The sequence below is a fragment of the Panthera pardus genome, unplaced genomic scaffold, assembly GCF_024362965.1.
Source record: "Panthera pardus isolate Hobbes unplaced genomic scaffold, ASM2436296v1 HiC_scaffold_16, whole genome shotgun sequence".
Taxonomy (NCBI): Eukaryota; Metazoa; Chordata; class Mammalia; order Carnivora; family Felidae; genus Panthera; species Panthera pardus.
Window position 1 is genome coordinate 72,947,314 of NW_026526721.1, and position 19,758 is coordinate 72,967,071.

The window sequence follows — 19,758 nt, forward strand, 5'->3', positions numbered from 1 at the left end:
TGCCACTGCCATGTATCCATCTTATTTCATCTTTAGAAGAGCCTTTCAACATTATAGATACCACCTCCCCTGCCCCAGCCATGCAGTTCCCACAGAGAGAGGACTACACCAAGGACCAGAGGCCAGAGGAGCAGGGCCCTTTAAGAGAATCTCACCCCAGTCCATTCCAGCCTTCCTAGTAAGCATCTTCCTCTTTCCAGCAGTGACATTTGCAACTTGGCATCTTATTTCAAAATCACATAAAAGAATAACCGTCTGGATAGATGCCCGCATGACATTGCAGGTTGCTCTGAGGGCTGTCGGCTCTCAGAACAGAAGGGAGTGTCCTCCTGCCTCAGCCCAAAGAGTAGTAACTGGGTCAGTCCTTTCACATCAGTGTGAAGAAGTCCGTTCGTGCACACCTGCTGCCTCTTCCCTTCCTAACCAGTTAACTTATTTGGTGAAGTCCCTCTTGGAAGAAGTATTAGCAACTTATAGTAAAATAAGGTACCTTACAAGTGAGGAGTTATAAAACCATAAAAATATCTCAAATTCCTGTGTCTCAGGGCCGCACGTGGCGTTTTCCAGCTTTACTCCCAGCCAGTCCCTAAAGGGCAGGGAAAGTGCTTAGATTCATCGATGGGCTTCTTAAGACAAGGCCAGGGCTCTGCCAAAATGAAGGAGCTGGGTCTCTTCAGGAGACATCTGATGCCCCTGAACTCTGCTCTCCCAGCACATTCTCACCTTCAAGGAACACTCACTCTGGCAAAGATGGGGAGGCAGGTACCCAGGTGGCAGTGCCCATGACTTTGACCGGGGCCTGTCCAAGCAGGGGAGGGAAGGAGGCATTCGGGCTGCACTTCGCAGAATAGGTTGGATTTAGATGGTCTTGAAAGACCAAGGGGTACACATAGCACGTGGTAGACTCTCAAGGAAGACCAGCTGACTGAATGGCCTCTCCACCACTGGGAGTTCCTTTAATTATAGCGGAACTATTTGCATGTAGAGGACTTCCCTTACGTTCTACATTTGGCCAGCTTGTTGCTCCGCTTTTTGTCTGTCAAGGTCTTTGGCTCTTTGCTGTGCCCCTCTATGGTGGCAGGGGGTGCCAGATCTGCCTCCCTGGAGCTTCTCTCTGATCGGAGGGGAATCAGGGTCAACTGGAAAGAGCGTGCTGGGCTTTCATGTGAAGCTGACCAAAGGTCAGACCCCAGCTCCAGCACTCGTTTATTGTGGGACCTTGGGCTGTTGTTTTTAACTTTCCTAAGGCTGTTTCTTCATCTGAACATAGGAATAACTCAACACGTTGGGTGGTTATGAGAAGTAAGCTAAGTGCCTGTGCAATATTGGGTACTTAAAAACCACTCACAGAAAGGGTAGGTGCTTCCATGTGACTGTCACTGGTGTCATTGGAGGTACACCCTGGAGCCATGAGGATGACGTTTCCCCTTCTTGCATAGCCCTGTCAGTACCACACAGAAGTTCCACCATACATCCTTGAGGCCTCCCCATCTTTCGGCCAAATGCCCTTGTTCCCTTCCACCACCTTCCTCGGCAGAACCTGTCGTGATGTGGTTTCTCTCCTCAGGATGATGGTGCCCTCCTGTCCCTGTCTCATTAAGTGCTTTGCTCTACTGTGTGTAAGAATCACCTGAGACCCTGGATGTAGGAGCTTGGGGCACAGGAAGTAGAAAGGGAGGGAGGGAGGGAGGAAGAAAAGTGGCTGGAGGGGGTGTGTGTGCACCCCCTCACCATGACTTCTTGATGACTACGATTCTCATTCCTAGATGTTCTCTCCTGGGACACAGTGTCCTTCCCTAAGGTCCCCATCAGGTACTGTGTGTTTGTTCCCCAGGGCCACCTCTGAAAGCAACGGGTGCCCTGAGGCTCTGCCCCGTGGTCTGTCTCTCTTCTCCACTCCTAGTTTAAGGCAGCTTTCTGGGAGACAGTGATGTTAACACAAGGGCCTCCCGACCGCAGGCCCCGAGTTGTCACCTTTCCTGGTTTCTCTGTTGTTGCTATTGCTGTCTTTAGTGCAGGAGGGAGAGCAGCAGTTTTACTCATTGGCGTGTGGGGATGGGCAGTGTGAAGCCAGGCAGGCAGCGGTGTTCCATGGCTGGGCGAGCTCATTTTCCTGCATCCCCTTCCCACAGGGCCAGAGAGGCGTGGCTTTGGTGCCCCCTTACTTTCCTCCGGCCTGGGCAGCTGGGGTCTCACCTAGTGTAACTTATTTTTTTCAGAACGCTCACGTCAAACGTCAACTGATGTGTTGTTTGTTTTGTTTTGTCTTTTTTTTTTTTTTTTCCTGTGCCACAAAGGAAAAGAGAACAAGAACAAATGAATCAGTTTTTCTGGAATCATAAGCTGTGATTTCTTCATAAACTAATTTCGAGAATGGCTATTGAATTCTACAAACATTCCTGAGTGTTTACTGACCACCAAGGCCTGCCCTATGAAGGGGTGGAGGCCGAGATGCCAAAGATAGGGTCCCTGTCTTCAGAGGGCTTCCTCGGGAAGCCTGTGCTCAGACAGCCGTCATGTCCTGGGGGGAGCCTCATGTTCCGGATGGGTGTTAGTGTGCCTCAGCTGCCCAGGCATGCCCATAGTTCACAGCCCAGCCCAAGTCTCCCTCCTCCATGAAGTCTCCCTTGACTGCGTCAGGCATCAGTGAGTTCCCTACTCTCCAGACCCTGGATTCCTGCAGTCCTCTGCAGCCTGAATACAAGATGTTTCCCATCTGTCCTCTCCTCTTCCCAGCACCACAGCCTCCCGAGGCCCGTTGTATCACCCCCACATTAACAAATGAGACAGCTAGGATTTAAACAAGTCATTTTCCCAGGGTCACAGAGTTAATCAGCAGCAAAGCTGAAACTTGCACTTCGTGTCCGATTCCCACCTCAGGCCTCCTCCTCAGTGCAGAGCACTTTCTCTCCTCCATCATCTGACCCTGAGCGCCCCCTGTCTGGAGCCCCTGCAGCCCCTCCCATTTCATGTCCGCACTGGTTCCTCCCCTCTTGGTTTCAGTCACCTGCTATCACTCCTGGGGTGGGGGGCAGAGGCCCCATCAGCTAGGTCCAGTCCCCTGCTGGCACAGGCGCTGAGTCAGGCTTGGTAGGGGAAGGAGGAGAGAACTTAGCCAGTGCCTCCCTCCTCCCCGCTCACCCTGAGTCATCTGGAGGCAACAGAAACAAACAGAGCTTATGTGCCAGGTAATTGTGAGACTCAGTTTGTCTAATTATAGTTCACTTTGTCTTTCAGCCAGTGGAATAAAAACAGTATCTGAAGTCTTTCAGCTGTTCCCCTTTGGGTCAGCATCCCAGCCTGACACACTACGTTTGCAGAACGTGCTAATAAGGGCGGGTTTTCAGCTCTCTCTCCTGTGGGTCGTTTACCAGCTGTGCCCCAAAGAGAAACACCTGTATGCTCAGCACTAGATCCTTTTGAGAATGAAGTGGTGTGCTGTTGACAATGACACCAGGACAGTGGGCCTGAAGTAGGGCACATGGTCACCGAGTTATAAACAAAATGCCTGCCTGTGATTGGAAGGAAAGGTGGAGTGGTTGTTTACGAAGGCTTCTCATGCGGAGTGGGTTGCTGGTGGATGAAGCGCGTCTGTTTCCAGCCATAATTTTGCATCATTCAGTGACTGTAAGAATGATCCACTACCTGTTTCTGCAATTTCCACTCATTTTCTGTCAGTGGCTGAGCCTCCCAGGATGTGTGTCTGTGTCTTATTGTTTTCTTTTTCTTTCCTCCAGAGATCCTGCGGATAATTCAGCTGGACCTAGACCTGAAGTACAAGACCAACATCCGGGAATTGTTTGAGGAGTTTGACAATTTCCTGCCAGGCGCCGTCATTGGCATAGCAAGAGAGATGCAGCCAGTATACAGGTATGTGGCAGCTGTAGGGGACGTGGCCTCCAGGACCCTCTCCACCCCTTGTCCCCTTCCCCTCTCCTGCTACCTACTTCAGACTGGGATTTATCGGTAGACAGTCTTTCTACACTTAATCTCTTAGAGACACATTTGTACTTACTGCCTGTCGTCAACAGTGCGGGCAGGTGGGTCTGCTCCAAAGCCGTAGATGCTGCCTCGTTCTTATTGGGGAGTGTGTGACATTTTTCTTGTAGAAAGGGGAGCTGTTTTGGTTGTTGGTTGTGGTTAAGCTCAGAATTTTAAAATCTTGGGCTTTGCCTTACAGAGGGAGGTATCAGGATATGGCTTTAACTTGCTGGTCTGATGATGAACTAGGTTTTCTTGGCCTCTCGGTCACCAGTGACCGCTCCTCTGTTGAAGCAGAGTGGGTTTCTCAGTGTCTTGTAAGGAGGCAAAGGCAGCACAGCTCTGGAACACAGGTTGGCGTTCCCCGCTCACAGTAAAGAACGCATTCTGCGTCGTGCACAGCTTCATTGTCAAGCACGCGTCGTAGAGAAACCCCAGCGTCTGCGAACTGGGAGACATGTTCAAGAATATCCATTGCAGCATTGCGTGTGGTAGCCAAAAACTGAGAATGACTTAAATGCCGTAGATAGCAGAATGGATAAATAAAATACCTTCATCCGAGTGAGTTCTACACAAAACCAAAAATGAGCACATGGTACCTACGCACACTACTAGGCAAAACTAAACTGTAATCTTCAGGGATGCGTACCATGTGGCCAAAATTATAAGGAAAACCAAGGAAATGCTGATCCCCAAAGCCAGCACGGCATTCCCTCTGGAGAGGGTGGGGTGGGGGTGGGGAGGGGAGCAGGACGTAGGTGGAGGTTGCCTCTGGAGTGCCTCAGTGTGGTGTCAGTCCTCTGCCACGGGGGCCGTGCACGGGGTTGCGCGTCGTCCTGTGTGTGTACTATACATCTTACAGTTGAAACAAAGGAGAGTAGAGGCAAAAGCACGTACAAGTTTTCGTTAAAAACTAGACCCATGGTTCTGGATCCAGAGAGTTCCAGGTCACTGACTGATCCTCCTCTGGGCAGAGCCAGAGCACCCCCAGAACCGAGCTGCCTGGAGCTGGGATTTCACCGTCCCCTGGGCTGGCCCGCTCTTTGTTCTCTGCGCATCCCCTCCCGCTGGCTCCCTGTGGACATTCTTGGAGCCATGCCGCCTTTGGAGAGCTGCAGAGCACAGGCGACTGGTGACCCAAGAGCCCGTGCTTCCCCTAAAAGAGAGGGGAAGAGTGACAGCCTGCTTGCTTGTGGTTATTTGCAACACGCAGATCACATAACAGGAAATTCCTGCGAGGCCTCTGAGAGGGCTGATAACCCCTGGGCCTTGTGGGCTGTTCGCCCTGACGTCATCCTCTCCCACGGTGCCCCCCGCCCCATCACAAAGCAGGGCCTAGTACTCCGGGAGGCTTTGGGCAAACACTTGCCACTTCCAGCTCCTAGCAGCCTCCGGGCCTCATTCCCTCACCTTCGCGCAAGGTGTATCTTATGTCAGTGGTTCTCAATTTCACAACTGGAGGCGCTGGAAAGGAGCACTGAACTGAGAATCCAAAGTCCTGTGTGCTCATCCCTGTGCACAGGGCCTGGGTTCCCCCATGTGAGAACAGGAGCAGTTGTGCTCCTAGACTTCCCTTCCCTGGCTCTGGCATTGTGATCCCTCTCTCCTGCCACTCACCATTTCCTCAGTGTCTTTCCTCAGTCCTGAGGCTGCCTGTCTGTTGCGGGGGTGGGGGGGCTCCTCACTGCTCAGTAGGGGCCAGGGTCTCCTGGATACTTGTACCAGGCTCATTTTTAAATGCAGTCAGAGCAGTGATACCTTCAAGGCCTGATCTGGAATCTTCTCATGTAATATACATGGAAACGTGATCACATTTATATCGTTTTGGCCAGAATTTATGTTTTTTGTAGATCTAGGATTTTATTAACCATGAAACTTAAATCAATTTAATTGTCTGGACTTCTCAAAAGAAATCTCTGAGAGATTTTAGATCCAAAACGAAATTGAATTTTTCTCACCTTCAGAGTCTTTAATTATCTGAGGAAAATCAGACCTCTGTGGCTGGGCTGCTGAAAGAGGCCCAAACTGCCCCGTCCTTAGGGCTCGTGCACTCAAATCAGCAGAAATGAAAACTCCTTTTGGTGCTCCCACCTTCCCCTTCCATTCCTCCCCAGCTGAAATGTTTATAAAGCCTCTAATAATTAAGTCTGCAAACGGCTGTCCTGCACGAATGTGCGCCCTACTGGCTCTGGGTAATTGCCTCTGAATATTTGCAGTCTCGTGCTGGGGCTGGGAATGGCTTGGTGCTGGCTGGGTGTGAGGGGTGGGGGGCGGAGTATGGATTTTTTTTTTTTTTTTGCTGTCTTCCACAAGAAAACTGGAGACTCCACTGCCCCCAAAGAGCAAGTGTTAGTTGTTTGCACCTTTGGAGCCTGTGCTTGTGGGGAGGGAGTGGGAGAAGAAAGGGGGGAATGGAAGGGCGGCAAGTAAACCACGTCCACACAAGGACGGATGGAACTGGGCCCTTCCCCTGGGCAGGCAGCCTCAGCCCCACTTGTCTGGACTTGGCCGTCACCCACCCCTGTGGGCACTTGCCACTTCCCTAGCCCTCCTCCAGGAACGAGGAGGTGGTGGGAGTTCCCACAACCTCGTGGCCTCCCCAAGTGGCGGAGTGTGAGGTGGGCAAGGTTTTTGCCATAAGCAAAATCAGCTAGCATCTATGAAAAGAAAGGAAAATTTAGAAACGAAACAGCACAAAAGCAAAGCAAAACTGGACTGATTAACCAAGTATGTTTTTGATCTGGAAATTCACTAAGCAGAAATAAATTTGGATCTCCTCAACTGTGTTATTTTTATAGTCGCTTGTCTGACAGTTACTGTACTTCAAAAGGGCACATCTTAAGTCATTTTTATGGTTGTTTCCCCTCCATTGTGTGCCATGAACGTTAGAAGCTTGGAGGAGAGGGGAGGGAAATGTATTTCTCACTATTCATTTGACAAATAGCTGTTTTGTTTTGTTTTGTTTTTCAGTTCTCCCGCTGCCCCAAATATACATTAATCCCACCATGTGTTCTGGAAAATGATGGATTGTGGGATGCTAGGATGGCAATAGAGGAACCTTTTCCTCTAGGGTCCCCGTCAGGATTCTGTTGAGTCAGATGTTCCATGACCCTTCTCACCTGAAAGTTGGGGAGTCGTGGCCATTTTGGGTGGAACAGTCCTGCCCTGACCCTTTCTCTGCCTCTTTGTCAAGAGAACTAGACTGCCGGACAGGTCCTCATGGGTGATGTGTTTAGTTGGGATACATGGCCAAAAGGAGGGAAGAGGCTTTTGCTTTCTCTGTCAACAGAATGGTCTCTCTAAATAGACAACTGTATTTTGCAAATATGTGTTAGTCCAGGATGCCATTTTGAATTTGCTTCCTGATGAATGTATTCGAAGAGTAAAGAAAACCGTTGGATGCTCTTTATGTACAGCCCATAAAAATTACAAGTGTGTATCAGCAGGCAGAGCCGCTTGACGTGGAAGAAAAAGCATTCGGGTTATACTCAGAAGCTCTGGATTATAGTCCCTGCTTTTCATGAATTACCCACCTGATGCTTTGCAAGCTACTGGATGCTCTGACCCTCTGTTTTGTTTTCAATCTGTAAGTAGGGATACGTATATCTCCAGAATTACCAAAAACTCAAATGGAACAACATGCATGAAAGTTTCTGGAGTGAGAGAGGCCCTCAGTTAAGGGCACTTGCTCACTCTCCTCCCTCAGTCCTCACCACACCTTTGTGTGTTTTCTTTTCAAGGCGATTTCTTCTACGGGATACCCTTGCTCTACCCCACCCCTACCATGCAGGGATACTAGTTAAAACACACGACACTCACTTAAGTTGGATTTCAGATAAACAAATAATTGTCTTGTGTACGTATGCCCCACATATTGCATGGGGACATATGTACACAAAACAACTATTTGTTGTTTATATGAAATTTAAATTAACTGGATGCCCTGTTTTTTGTTTGCTTGCTTGTTTGTTTTGCTAAACCTGGTGGCTCTACCCCTACCCAAGAGTGAGAACCTTCTCTTTTTAGCAGAAGGGGGTGATCTGGCTTTTCTACAAAATCCTCGAGTGAGCAGGAACAAAGTGTTACAGGAGTGGGAGCTTGTGAGGAAAACAGGGTGAGTAAGTGAGGGATGGAAGGAGACAGCTCTCAAAGTCTCCGTGAGGCACCAGGCCTGAGGTCACCACTCCACAGGAGGTAGAGGCCTGCTTGTGATTTGGGCCCTTTGGGGAGGTCACTGGAGCTAGGAGGCCTGGCAGTCGTTCCTGCTGAGCTTGGAATGAGTGTATGAGAGAGAGAGACACAGAGAATGTGTGTGAGAGAGAATGTGTGTGTGTGTGTGTGTATGTGTGTGTGAGAGAAAGAGACAGATAATATGTGTGTGAGAGAGAGAATGTGTCTGACAGAATGTGTGTGTGAGAGAGAGAGAGAGAGAGAGAGACAGAAACAGAATGTGTGTGTGAGAATGTGTACGACAGGGAGAGAGAGAGAGAGAGAGAGAGAGAGTGTGTGTGTGTGTGTGTGTGTGTGTGTGTGTAGCTGGGGTCACAGCCCTTGGTTATGGTCTTTCTGTCTTGGAGCTGGCCACCTGAGGAGCTGATGAATGGGAGCTTTGTTGGTGGGGGCCACTGGCTTCCGGTTCATTCTCTGTTGGCTCCACAGGCCAGCTGTGTGCTTGTTTGAGCCCAAACCCACCATGAGATGGAAGCAGCAGGCTAATCCTGTCAGCTGCTGATAAGGCACCACCAGGCAGGAATTTGCTTTTGTGTTAAGTATTTTAATAGTGTCCACTCTTTCACCTTTTTAGGTCACATGGTTTTAATTGATAGCATCTGTGCCAGTCTCGCCTCCTTCCAGATGCTGGAGTGGAAATGTCCAGTTAATCTGCAGGCTGCCTTATCCCATTCCTAGGACTGGTGAAGGGCTCTCAGGGGAGCTGGGGAGGAAGTGAAGATTTAGCACAGAGGTAGCACAGAGGTAGGAGAGGAGGATGTGGAATGGCCCCACCTGTGCCACTCACAGCTGTGTGACCTTGGGCAAGTCTCTTGGCCTCTCTGAGCTTCAGTTTCTATAGCTGAGAAATGGGGATTGTAGCACTGTATAAATACTACATATGGTGGAGTTGAATGGCAGATTAAATCAGTCAGTATATTTATAGTGCCTGGCATGGAGTAGCACTCCCTAGTGGTCCAGTTCTAGCTTAGCCACTTACTAGTTGTGTGACCCAAAGGAAGTCCCTTAACTTCTGAGCTTCAGTATCCTTATGCGTAAAATTGGAGCAGCTGATAACTTAAGCATAATTAGTGCTAATATTTTGGCTTCTCAGCATCTAAACTGCCTTCCTGTGTTTGAGGAATTCCCTGCCGTGTAAGCCATCCCCACCTTTCTGGAAGACAAAGGGGCTGATAGTTTATTTCCTGGACTCCTAGCTGGGATGTTGGTTAACTGGCTTCCCCTCCTTCCCTGCCTCCCCTGAGGAAATCAGTCCTATGAATTTAGTATCTATGCAGGCACGTCTTTATACTTTTGCCGTATACTCTAAACAATACAGGCTATTTGCAAAACAGAACAGTATTGCAAGAAGTCAACGAGTCCACAATGAAGGAGGGAAGTTTTAGTATGCCTCTGTGGGAATCCGAGAGCTCAGACGGGGAGGTATGCACACAGAAGATGCAGTTGTGGCTGCAGCGGGGAAGCAGGGCAGGTACCCCAGTCCCTGCTTCCCAGTGTGAGCCTGGCGGCCTCTTTCCCCTGCCCGGGTATTTCAGTGCCCTGCAGAGGGCGAACTGCTGGCCACACCCCCTGTTTCTGAACTCAGCCCATGCCTCTAGCCCTGAGCGCTAACAAGGTTTGTGTTCCGTTTCTTCTCCTGGAGATATTCATCTTGTTTTTTAACCCTACTACGTCTTTTCCCATGCTGCGCTCCTCGAGTTAGAAAAAAAATCATTATATAAAAATATTTTCATTAAAAATTCAAGAAGTATGTGAGGATTATTTTTCCAGGAATTTTCTACAAATTTATCAACATGTATGTGTGTGTGTATCCGTGGACTCATACTTTATATACCCTTGTGCATCGTTTTTATTTTTTTGTTCACTTACCAGTATATCTTGGCCATCCTTATACCTAACTCAGTATTCCTATATGAAAAGTTGCTAGTCTCCCAGCATATACGCATATATACCTATATGTGTATGCATATATACATGCGTATGTATATATACGTATATATGCGCATATGTATATATACCTATGCGCATATATACGCATATGTATATAGGTATATATATAGGTATATATGTATATATGTGTGTGTGTGTGTATGTGTGTATGTTTGTGTTTTTGTTTTTTGCTTTTCACTTAGGAAAACTTCCAAAATATACAAAAGTAGACAGAATCATGTAGGATGCTGGGTGCTTCAATGTTACAACATTCAAGGAGCCTCAACAATTATTAGCCCTCAGCCAGTCTTGTTTCATCCCTACTCCCAGCCACCTCTCCACTTCTGCCTTCCTTGCTTTCTCTGTTATTTTGAAACAAATCCCAGACAGCCTACCATTGCATCTGTAAATGTTATTTTTAATCTTTTTTTTTTTTTTTTTTTTTTTTTTTTTTTAAGCATCCTATCTGCCATTGCTGGGTCTGGAGCTGAGGAGGGTTGTGTGAACTCATAGTGGCGTTTTGTCTTCAGGTTCCTCAGTCTGAAATCAATTTGTATGAGGGAGGGAGATGGACAGACCCGTCTCTCACATCTAGCCACCCAGCGTTTCCCATCTCCCTCCAGATTGTCTTGTGTCAGGATGTTACCGTACTACTTCTGTCTGGAAGGGTTTACGCTGATATAAATAAATCCAGGTCCTCTGTTCAGTAGGCGTCAAGCTCTGCTTTGTAAGAGCGTGCCACCACCACCATCATTGCAGGTAGTAGCCTCTCTTCTTCCCTCGGACACCTGAAAATGAATTTCTTGGTTCTTGTTCTTGTGTGTGTGTGTGTGTGTGTATGTGTGTGTGTGTTTTAAGTAACCAAGATTGAACCTGTCAGTTTCTATTACGGTTCAATCTGAGTAACAGAGGAAAAAAAGCTGCCACCTTATACAGCAGTGCCTGATAAAGAAGCTGAGTGTTTCTTCACTCCCTGGGAGTCGGCAGGCTGGACTCTTTGGCATAGCCCATGGGATCTGGAGGCTGTGATGGAGGCCTGGAATTCCTAATGAAAGGGGAGGGAGATACCTGCCCCATGCTAGAGAAAAAATACCTACTCTGAGGCGGTTATTTTTTTTTTTTTTAATTTTTTTTTTTCCACGTTTTTTATTTATTTTTGGGACAGAGAGAGACAGAGCATGAACGGGGGAGGGGCAGAGAGAGAGGGAGACACAGAATCGGAAACAGGCTCCAGGCTCCGAGCCATCAGCCCAGAGCCTGACGCGGGGCTCGAACTCACGGACCGCGAGATCGTGACCTGGCTGAAGTCGGACGCTTAACCGACTGCGCCACCCAGGCGCCCCAAGGCGGTTATTTTTTAATCACACCATTGGGAACATGTGTTTTAAAGGGAAAAAGACGCATGCAGAAGCACTGAAGCGGAATTGTGTTTCCTCTATGACGGCTGTGCCCTGCTGGGTGAGCTGTGAGTGTCCAATGCCCGCTGAAGGCCGTGGGAGACAGGCTGCCAAAGATGTTGTGTTCAGGCTAAGATGACGTCCTGGTTGAACATGGGAGGGGCTTCCCTTCTCTGAAAGCACACCCGCTTTCTCAGGTTTTTTTTTTTTTTTTTTTTTTTGCATTACCAGAACTTGTTCCTTTTTGCCACATAAACATCTCATTGAGAGATCCTCATTTGCAATCCAGGCAGCAAAAAAGACTGATCTATAAGCATCTTCTTGGGGGGGAAAAAAGCAAAATAGCATAGTTGAATCACAGTGGCATATGTAGAAGAGGGACTTTCTGTGACAGGCAGCATGTGGAAAGGACTGACTTAGGCATGACTGGCTGTGTGTGAGGGGAATTACAGTGTGGCTCCATGGCCACTTTGGGGACACGTTTCAGTTGCATGCCTGCCTTCCTGCAGGTGACCGAAGTGAAACGGATATTCAGCCCCCATTCCCCTGCCTCCGGTTAGCTGCAGAATTAGCCATTACAGAAATGTCAAGTTTTTACTGGATTTGAGTTTGAAATGAACACCTTACCTCCTGCTCCTGCATTGGGTGATTTCTTTAAATGCGTCATTTACTGTTGACCGTAGAGAACCCCTATGATCTTCCGTTTAGAAGTAGCAGAATCGACCCTAGTATCAAGGAGCTGCCCGTAGGAACACTTATGATCCAGGGACCCAGCCTTCCTAAGTGTCTCTGTCTTTGAGAATTTTCTATCATTTGTAAAAGAGGAAGCTTTTCAGGAACCAGAATTGCTTTTTGTATAATAATTTGCCTTTTGGTTCTGGCTGCTGTAGATGAGCACTCATTATGAAGCTGCTGGTCCTGACGGACTTTCAGAAATATGAAGTCCTCGAGATGCTCATGGCGCCTCATTACTGTCAGTCAGTGTGGTATAAGGTCCTGGTGCACTTGACTACTTCTCTGGTTCCACTTGATTCCCTGTAAGGAAACACTGCCACCCTTAATAAAATGACACCTAGTATCTGCGCAGTGTATAAGCAGGGGAAACCCTTCCCCTGACTCTAGGACCATCTTACCTGGTTTGACCCAAGTATCATGAATTTGGAACCATAAAGAAGGCAATATAATCCTAGCACTCTGTGTGGCTTGGCAGCGAATGAGATTTTCATGTTCTTCATGTAACTGTAGTTCCTTGGTTTTCAGCTTTCAGGAAACCTGGGAAATAGTTTCTAAGCAAGGTAAGGACATAAAGATGAATTTTTTTTTTTTTTTTTAGAAGGAATAACTAGAGCAGAGGAGAGGCATCTCCATTTTTTCTGCTTGTTCCTTCCTGCCAAAATGTCATCAGGGTTTGAGAAGATGACGGTGTGATCATGGTCATTCAGGCCACCTCTCAACTCACTCGCACCTCACATTCTTTCAGCTGCTGTCAAAGGTTAAAGGCATCCTACAGATGAGCAGGCCATACGCTTTTGTATAAATGGAGTGGAGACAGTCTTGGTCTCTGAGTCCCCAGGAGACAGAAACGGCTTGCCAGAACCTGGGAGGGATTTGTGGGTGAAATGCTGTACCTGGATTGCATGTGACCAGCTGCATATACAGGTGCCCCCCGCCCCATCACCTGCACAGAACAGACCAGGGGAGCCTCAGTCTCCAGTCCACACACCGTATCATATTCAAGACCATATGGAGGTGAAGAGTTTTATAAAAAAGTGTAAAATGAGAAGATATCAGGTAGGCTCTCAAAAGGGGATTATCCAGTGAATGCAGTATATTGTCACAGGCACAAGAAGAGGCCATCTGAAACTCAGGATACAGGCTGTAGCAGTTTAACTTCAGGTAAATGCCTCCAGGAGATAATATAAGTATTTGAAGATTTCAAAACGGATTGTGAAAGAAAAGGAAAGAAAAAGTTCACTGAGGCAAAAACTGACCAAATGCTTCTACAAGTTTGGCCTGGACCTTCCAGAGACTTTGGTTACTGGTCCTTGGATGCTGATGGCGAGTTTTGGGTACTTAAACTTTGTTTTTATCAAGGGTTTTCTCCTATCACTTGAAGTAGTTAATTTTTATTGGTAATTCAAAATTCCATCAGATGTTTTTCTCTCACTAGCTTCAGACTTACCTAATAGTAAAGTGTCAAGGCCAAGCATAATTCTGGTCCAGAAATATAATTTTGGAAGAAAATAAAAAGATCCCCAGACTTAGCATTTATCAGAACTAGCAACCACTTTTAACTTTACTGTGTATTAGAACATCTTTAAACTACTGTCAGTGTCTGAAGATGCTTTTAGGAGATTGAAGGTCTAGACAGGGTGGAAAGGAGGGAGAGAAACCAAAGGGAAGAGGCAAGGAGACAGGAGAGGCCTGGGAGCCATGTGGCTGCCATACATTCACTGCCTCACCTCAACTTCTGTTAGTTCAGTGCTGCCTCGTGAATGAGCCAGGGCAGGGCTGGACCCACGGAGACACCAACCCCCCACCCTTGCTCCCTGCTCAGGCGTGGTAGTAAGGACATTACGAATGACGTGCAGAACGGCCTCTTTGACGGCCCATCTGGAGACCCTTCTCCCTACTCTGCAAGGCACAAACAGTTGTATTTCTCCTGGATGATTAATGGTGTTTCCTTCTGTACAACGAATTAGATGCCCTTTTCTTCATTTGATTAATAGAAAATTGAGAGCCAAACTTGCGGTATACCTGTGTCAAGCCTGTGGCTCTTTATAGGATGCATTTTGGCATCTTTGCGAGCTAAGAGAAATTCCTTCTGGAAGAAAATTGGGGATGAAATTTAAAGGAAGGAAGAGAAGGAGGGAAGGGAGATGTGTGCAGTCTGAATTAGGCCCTACCACTTAAGATTCCATTTTCTAGATCTGCCTGACTGTGGTAAGTAAAGGTAAACATCATGAGAAGTAGTCCTGGGAGGAAGTACGGGTGGGGTGACCATTTAATTTCACCATCAGGTTATTGTTTAAACGAGAACACTTGGAGTGTAGAAAGGGGATGCTGTTAACAGTCACACTAGGACAAGTGTAAACCAGCAGTGTCCTGGGCCACCCGAGGACATGTCATCACCCTGAGTTGGAGGCGCAGAGCAGGGAAGGGTGGAGGGCAGAGGACTGGCAGGGGCTGGGGCAGGGCAAGGCGGCTCTGAAAGGCTGAGGTCCCTGGGGCCTGAGATACTGCCGGGGTGGGCAGTGTATCTGGGCCTGTCATCTGTTAGAACCAGGAAGGGGGGTGTCGAATCATACTTGGGCTGCCTGGAACCCAAAGCCTCCAGAGCCTGGAGCTTGCTTCAGATTCTGTGTCTCCCTCTCTCTGTCCCTGCCCCTCCCCTGCTCATGCTCTCTCTCTCAAAAATAAATAAACCTTTAAAAAAAGGTTTATTGGGCTGCCATCTGGCCTTCGACTGGACTTTCAAGGTGAAGAGTAAAGCACCCCGTGACTATAAATGCATCTTACCACGCCTGCCCCCTACATCTCCTGGTAGTCCGTGGTAGCCCACGAGCTGTAATTTGGCCCCGCGTCAAATGGGGAGATTAGGCTTTCTCTGCGGGGTGGTGTTAACACCATGTAGAGACTAATTTGCTACTTTTGAGAGCTCACCAGTGGGATTTGGCCATAATTCCATGCAGAAGGAATCAAGGGAAAGAAGTGGAGGTGAGGCCACTGCCTCTCGGAAGTGTAAATGCTTTGTTTTCACCATTGATTTCTGGCTGGTCTCAGAAATTCCCAAGAGCTGCCTTTAGTGGCCATTAACTGCACGTCAGAGCTTGACCAGGGCTGCGCCCCTTCAGCCTGTGACTGGAAAAGGCTGACTCGTGTGCTTTTGTGCACTCCAGAGGGCCTAAAGCCACCTTCTGCAGGGAGGGCTCTCCTCCCCGGGCAAGGGTGTAGGGCTCCAGAAAATGTTACCTATGCTTACGTCTGGAGCAGAACCTCCAGAAGCTGGCGGGGGGCCTGTCTGGGAGAAATCAGCCTACAGCTGTAGGTGGAGGCAGCCCAGCCCAGCCCAGCCCACCTCTGGGAGGGGAATGGAATTGGAAACTCAGACCCCCATTGAGGATTTGCCCCTGTGGCCTGGCCCTGGAATTGGCAAGATGAAGAAGACAGTTAACATGAGCTGGGCCTCAGTTCGGGGTGTTTTGGGGGAGGTGGCCCTTGTCCCCTTACCTTAGCACATCTGAGCTTATCCAAGCTAACTTGGTGACTAACAGCTCCACTCTTAAGAATTCTACAGGCATTTGTTGAGGGCCCTTCTACTCCATGCCAGTCTCGGTTGGTAAGCCATGGGGTCTGCTCTCAAGAGTCTGGAGAGCTGTCCCCACTGCAGCTGAGGGCCGGAGCAACCTATAGAAGCCCCTATAAAATTGTCTGTGACTGCACTTCCTTAACTTAGAGGTACTTCCAGACCTTGCTTCCTTTTCATTGCTCATTCTGACACAGGGGCCCTCCACACTTCTCACCATTTTCTGCCTCTCAGAAGCTCCTCATCTTGTCCTCAGACTGTTCACTTGGCTTTCTGTTTCATTTTGTGTTGGACACAGTCTCAGCAATGTGTTCTTTTAAACACACACACACACACACACACACACACACACACACCCCTACATACATACATACATAAGTTCTTTTTTTTTTAAAGGTTTATTTATTTTTGAGAGAGAGAGCATGAGCAGGGGAGGGGCAGGGACAAAGAGAGGGAGACACAGAATCTGAAGCAAGCTCCAGGCTCTGAGCTGTCAGCATAGAGCCTGACACAGGGCTAGAACTCATGAACTGCGAGATCAAAGATTGGAACCAAAGTCGGACGCTTAATTGACTGAGCCACCCAGGTGCCCCTCAGCAATGCGTTTTCCACAGTCAAGGCACACCCTACCCTGTCCGCATCCTCAAATTAACTGACAACACTTCACTCTCTCATATTTTTTTGAGCACTTACTCTATGCCAGGCATTGTGCCAGTTCTAAAGACCACCTGCTGCTTAGCGCACCACTCAGGGACCTCTGCAATCTGCCCTCCCTCGGCTCCCACCTTTCACCTTCTCCCACCAGCTCCCCTGTACCTTTTGTTTCAGCTGCACCGAACCCCCAGCTGTCTCCCAGACAGGTGCTCATTCACACATGTGGCCTGGGGGTATGCTGTCCCTTCTGCCTAGGGTGCTCTCCCTCCATCCTGCCCTTCTGTTTGCCCTACTCATCCTTTGAGGCCCAGTGAGAGGCCACCATTTCTAGAAAGCCTCTGAGGGCTTCCTTGTTCCTAGCCATAACCCCTGCTCCTCAGCACTGACTGCCCTGAGATCATTCAATAGGTCGTGACTTAGAGGACAGATGCTTCCTATGTGTGTGTTTCTCCCCAGCAGGGTTCTGCATCCTTTGGGGACAGGGCTTTTGACAATAAAGACAATAAAAGACAATAAAAGACAATAAAACATTGTCTTTTCCATCCCAGCCTCACAAGTGAAGCCTGGAGCCTTGAACTAGAGCCCTTCCTCCAGCCGTCACCAAGCTCTAGTTTTCTAAGAACAGCTTAGGATTTTAAGGCATGGTTATTTTTAAATAATGGCATGAAGGATCAAGAGGAAGTAGGGGGAACTGGCCTGTACCCATAGGGATAAAGCCCAGTCATTTAGTTTTCTGGGAATATACATGCCCTTATTGCACCCTGCAGGTAGACTAGAATGTTGGGAAATTAATCTTGAAATCGAAGGTGGGTTGACTCCTGGTTCCACCACTTACTGGCCATATTATTTTGCATAACATATTTAAACCTTTTAAAGCTTTAGTTTCCTCATCTGTGGAATGGAGGTTGTCTCCAGCATATTGGTTATAAAGTGACCTCTGCTGCCCCCTTCATGGCATATTCAAGATACATAACTCACATGTCACAATGCAGGCAGAAAGGCTGCATTTGCCCTCCTGGTGATTCTGAAGCTGGAGTTTGTGCCTTCTCTCTTTCCCCTGTTTGAGAATCACTGGCCTAAGTCCTTGTGGGTCCTCAGTAAATAGCTGGGAATGAAATGCTGTCATATACACATTGCACAACACCAGGTACAGAGGGACTTCATGAGAGTTTTCTGCCCTTTCCCTTTCTCCCTGTCCTACACAACCCATATCTTCCCATGGTGCTGGTCAGTTGTGGAAAATATTCCCAGAACACAGAGAGGTTGCCATAGAGCGTTGGTGAGGGGTGGGTTGGGGGGGGGGGCAGCTTTAGAAGCCAGAAGGAATTTGTCCTGACTTGGAAAGGGAGTGTGCCGTGCAGGAAGAGGCCGCATCCTGCCTTATATGAAGCTGCCACTGGCTTTCCTCTTCACAGTTTATAGGCCAGTGCATGCCCTTGGCCGTGATGAAAAACATGACTTTGCTTTTCTATTCCATGGTGCAGAAGACCAATGTGGAAAGCCCAATGGCAAAGGTGTAGAGAGTGGCCAGATAGGAGCCGAATGTGAGTAGTGTTTTATAGATTTTGCAAACTGAAAACAGTTTACAGGGATAGGGCGTCAAGGATTTTTGAAGCACCAGTTTTAAAGCGTTTCAGGCTTCTCCTTGTAATGGGCCTGTCCCTGTGTGTCAGTCCATGGCATGCCACAGAAGTGCTACACCCCTCCATCTGTCTCTGTCCACTTGCTCTTGCCACTTTGGGGCCCCTTCTGTGCCCCACCTTCTCCAAGCCGGTCGATGAGAGCACTTTCTCCACAGCACATGGGCACCACAGTGTGTGGTAATTGTGCGGGATGACCCGGGACTGCCGCAACTGAGCCTAAGCTTATGGACGGCCTCATGCGACTTGACCGACTTGAAGTCTAATGACTTGCTCTCTAGGGTCTTTTCTCATTTTGCGAACCTCTCTTCCCAATCCAGACTCTTGTGATTAAGATCTGCCACTTTGTTCCAGAGGCAAAGAATAAGTTATTTACTTTCTTGGGCCTCCACTTGGTCTTTCTTGTCCCAGCGTGACGTCTCCACACCCTTTGACAGAAGTGCTGATGGCTGATACATGAGCATCCCAGGTGTGCCTTGCAGGCTGTGGGCCATTATTTCCCATTTTAGCATCTTTGCTCTTGCCAGCGGTTAGAACGGTGCTGCATTCCCTTAGGCTTCAACAGTGCTCAACTGTTTACAAACTTTTACATTTGCTCAACCTACTAATTCAGTAAAGGAGGAAGGCAGGTAGTGTTATCCCCATTTTGCCAAAGAGACTGTACTCGTAGATTTGCCCAGGGTCACATGGTCAGGACTAGGACTGGGTCCCTGGCCCTAGTGCCCTGCCTGTCCTCCAAGCACCTGCGATCCTAAGTGGATGGTTCCTAGCCCTTGCCTTTATAGTTTCTGAGTTATGAAACAGTCAGCCCGGAGAGGTTTTGTGGCTTCATGCTCTGCCACCTCACAGCCCAGGTCACTTAGTCCCCCTTTTCTGGGGATTCATAGAATATGCTTGCATGTTACAGGCAATCCCAGTCTTTCCGTTAAGACATTGAAGAGCACTTGAGTTCCTGCCTTGGGGTTTGACTCCCATGCAAACTGCCCTCCTACCTCACAGTCCACAGTCACATTTGGGAAAGGCTGGATTTCGTCTCCAACGTGTGCAGGTCCCTCCAGCGGAATGGTTTTATCACTTTTCCTCATAGAACAGTGACGTCCCTGGAGGCTGTGATGAGTGTGTAATGAAACAGACTTGTGAGTGTCTGTTCTCAGACTGTTTCTTCAGGTTTTTGATCACTGGGGAACCTTAGTTGTGTAGGTTTTAGTGTGAATTGTGTCCAGCCAGGCTATTCAGGGCTTGTATGCCAGAGGGGGAATGGTTTTAGTTATTAGAGGGCATGGGCTTCCTTTTTTTTTTTTTTTTTTTTTCCTCATAGGTCTGCAGCCTGACTTGGATTAAAATTTCTCTTATGGTCATAGAAGTGTTAAAGAAATGGTTTCCTTCCTTCCTTCCTTCCTTCCTTCCTTCCTTCCTTCCTTCTTTCCTTCCTTCCTTCCTTCCCTGCCATCCATCCATCCGTCTGTCCATCCAATATCCCCCTGAGATGATAGGAAACATATACTGTGGATTTCTTTGAATCTGATGGTTTTGGTATCTACCCCTTAACTTACAGAAATCCTATCCTGCTGTTTATTGCGGAAGCAGCCTATTTCTACCACAGTGTCTTTCCCATGAGTCT

The 19,758-nt window shown here is 48.1% G+C and overlaps 1 protein-coding gene across 1 annotated transcript in view; it reads left to right on the forward strand.

Moving 5' to 3' along the window:
• XXYLT1 (xyloside xylosyltransferase 1) overlaps positions 1 to 19,758 on the forward strand; it is a 169,465-nt gene that overhangs the window by 91,587 nt on the left and 58,120 nt on the right. The window contains 1 exon segment of the mRNA XM_019448788.2: positions 3,738 to 3,870. Within this exon segment, the coding sequence (XP_019304333.1) occupies positions 3,738 to 3,870 (133 nt within the window).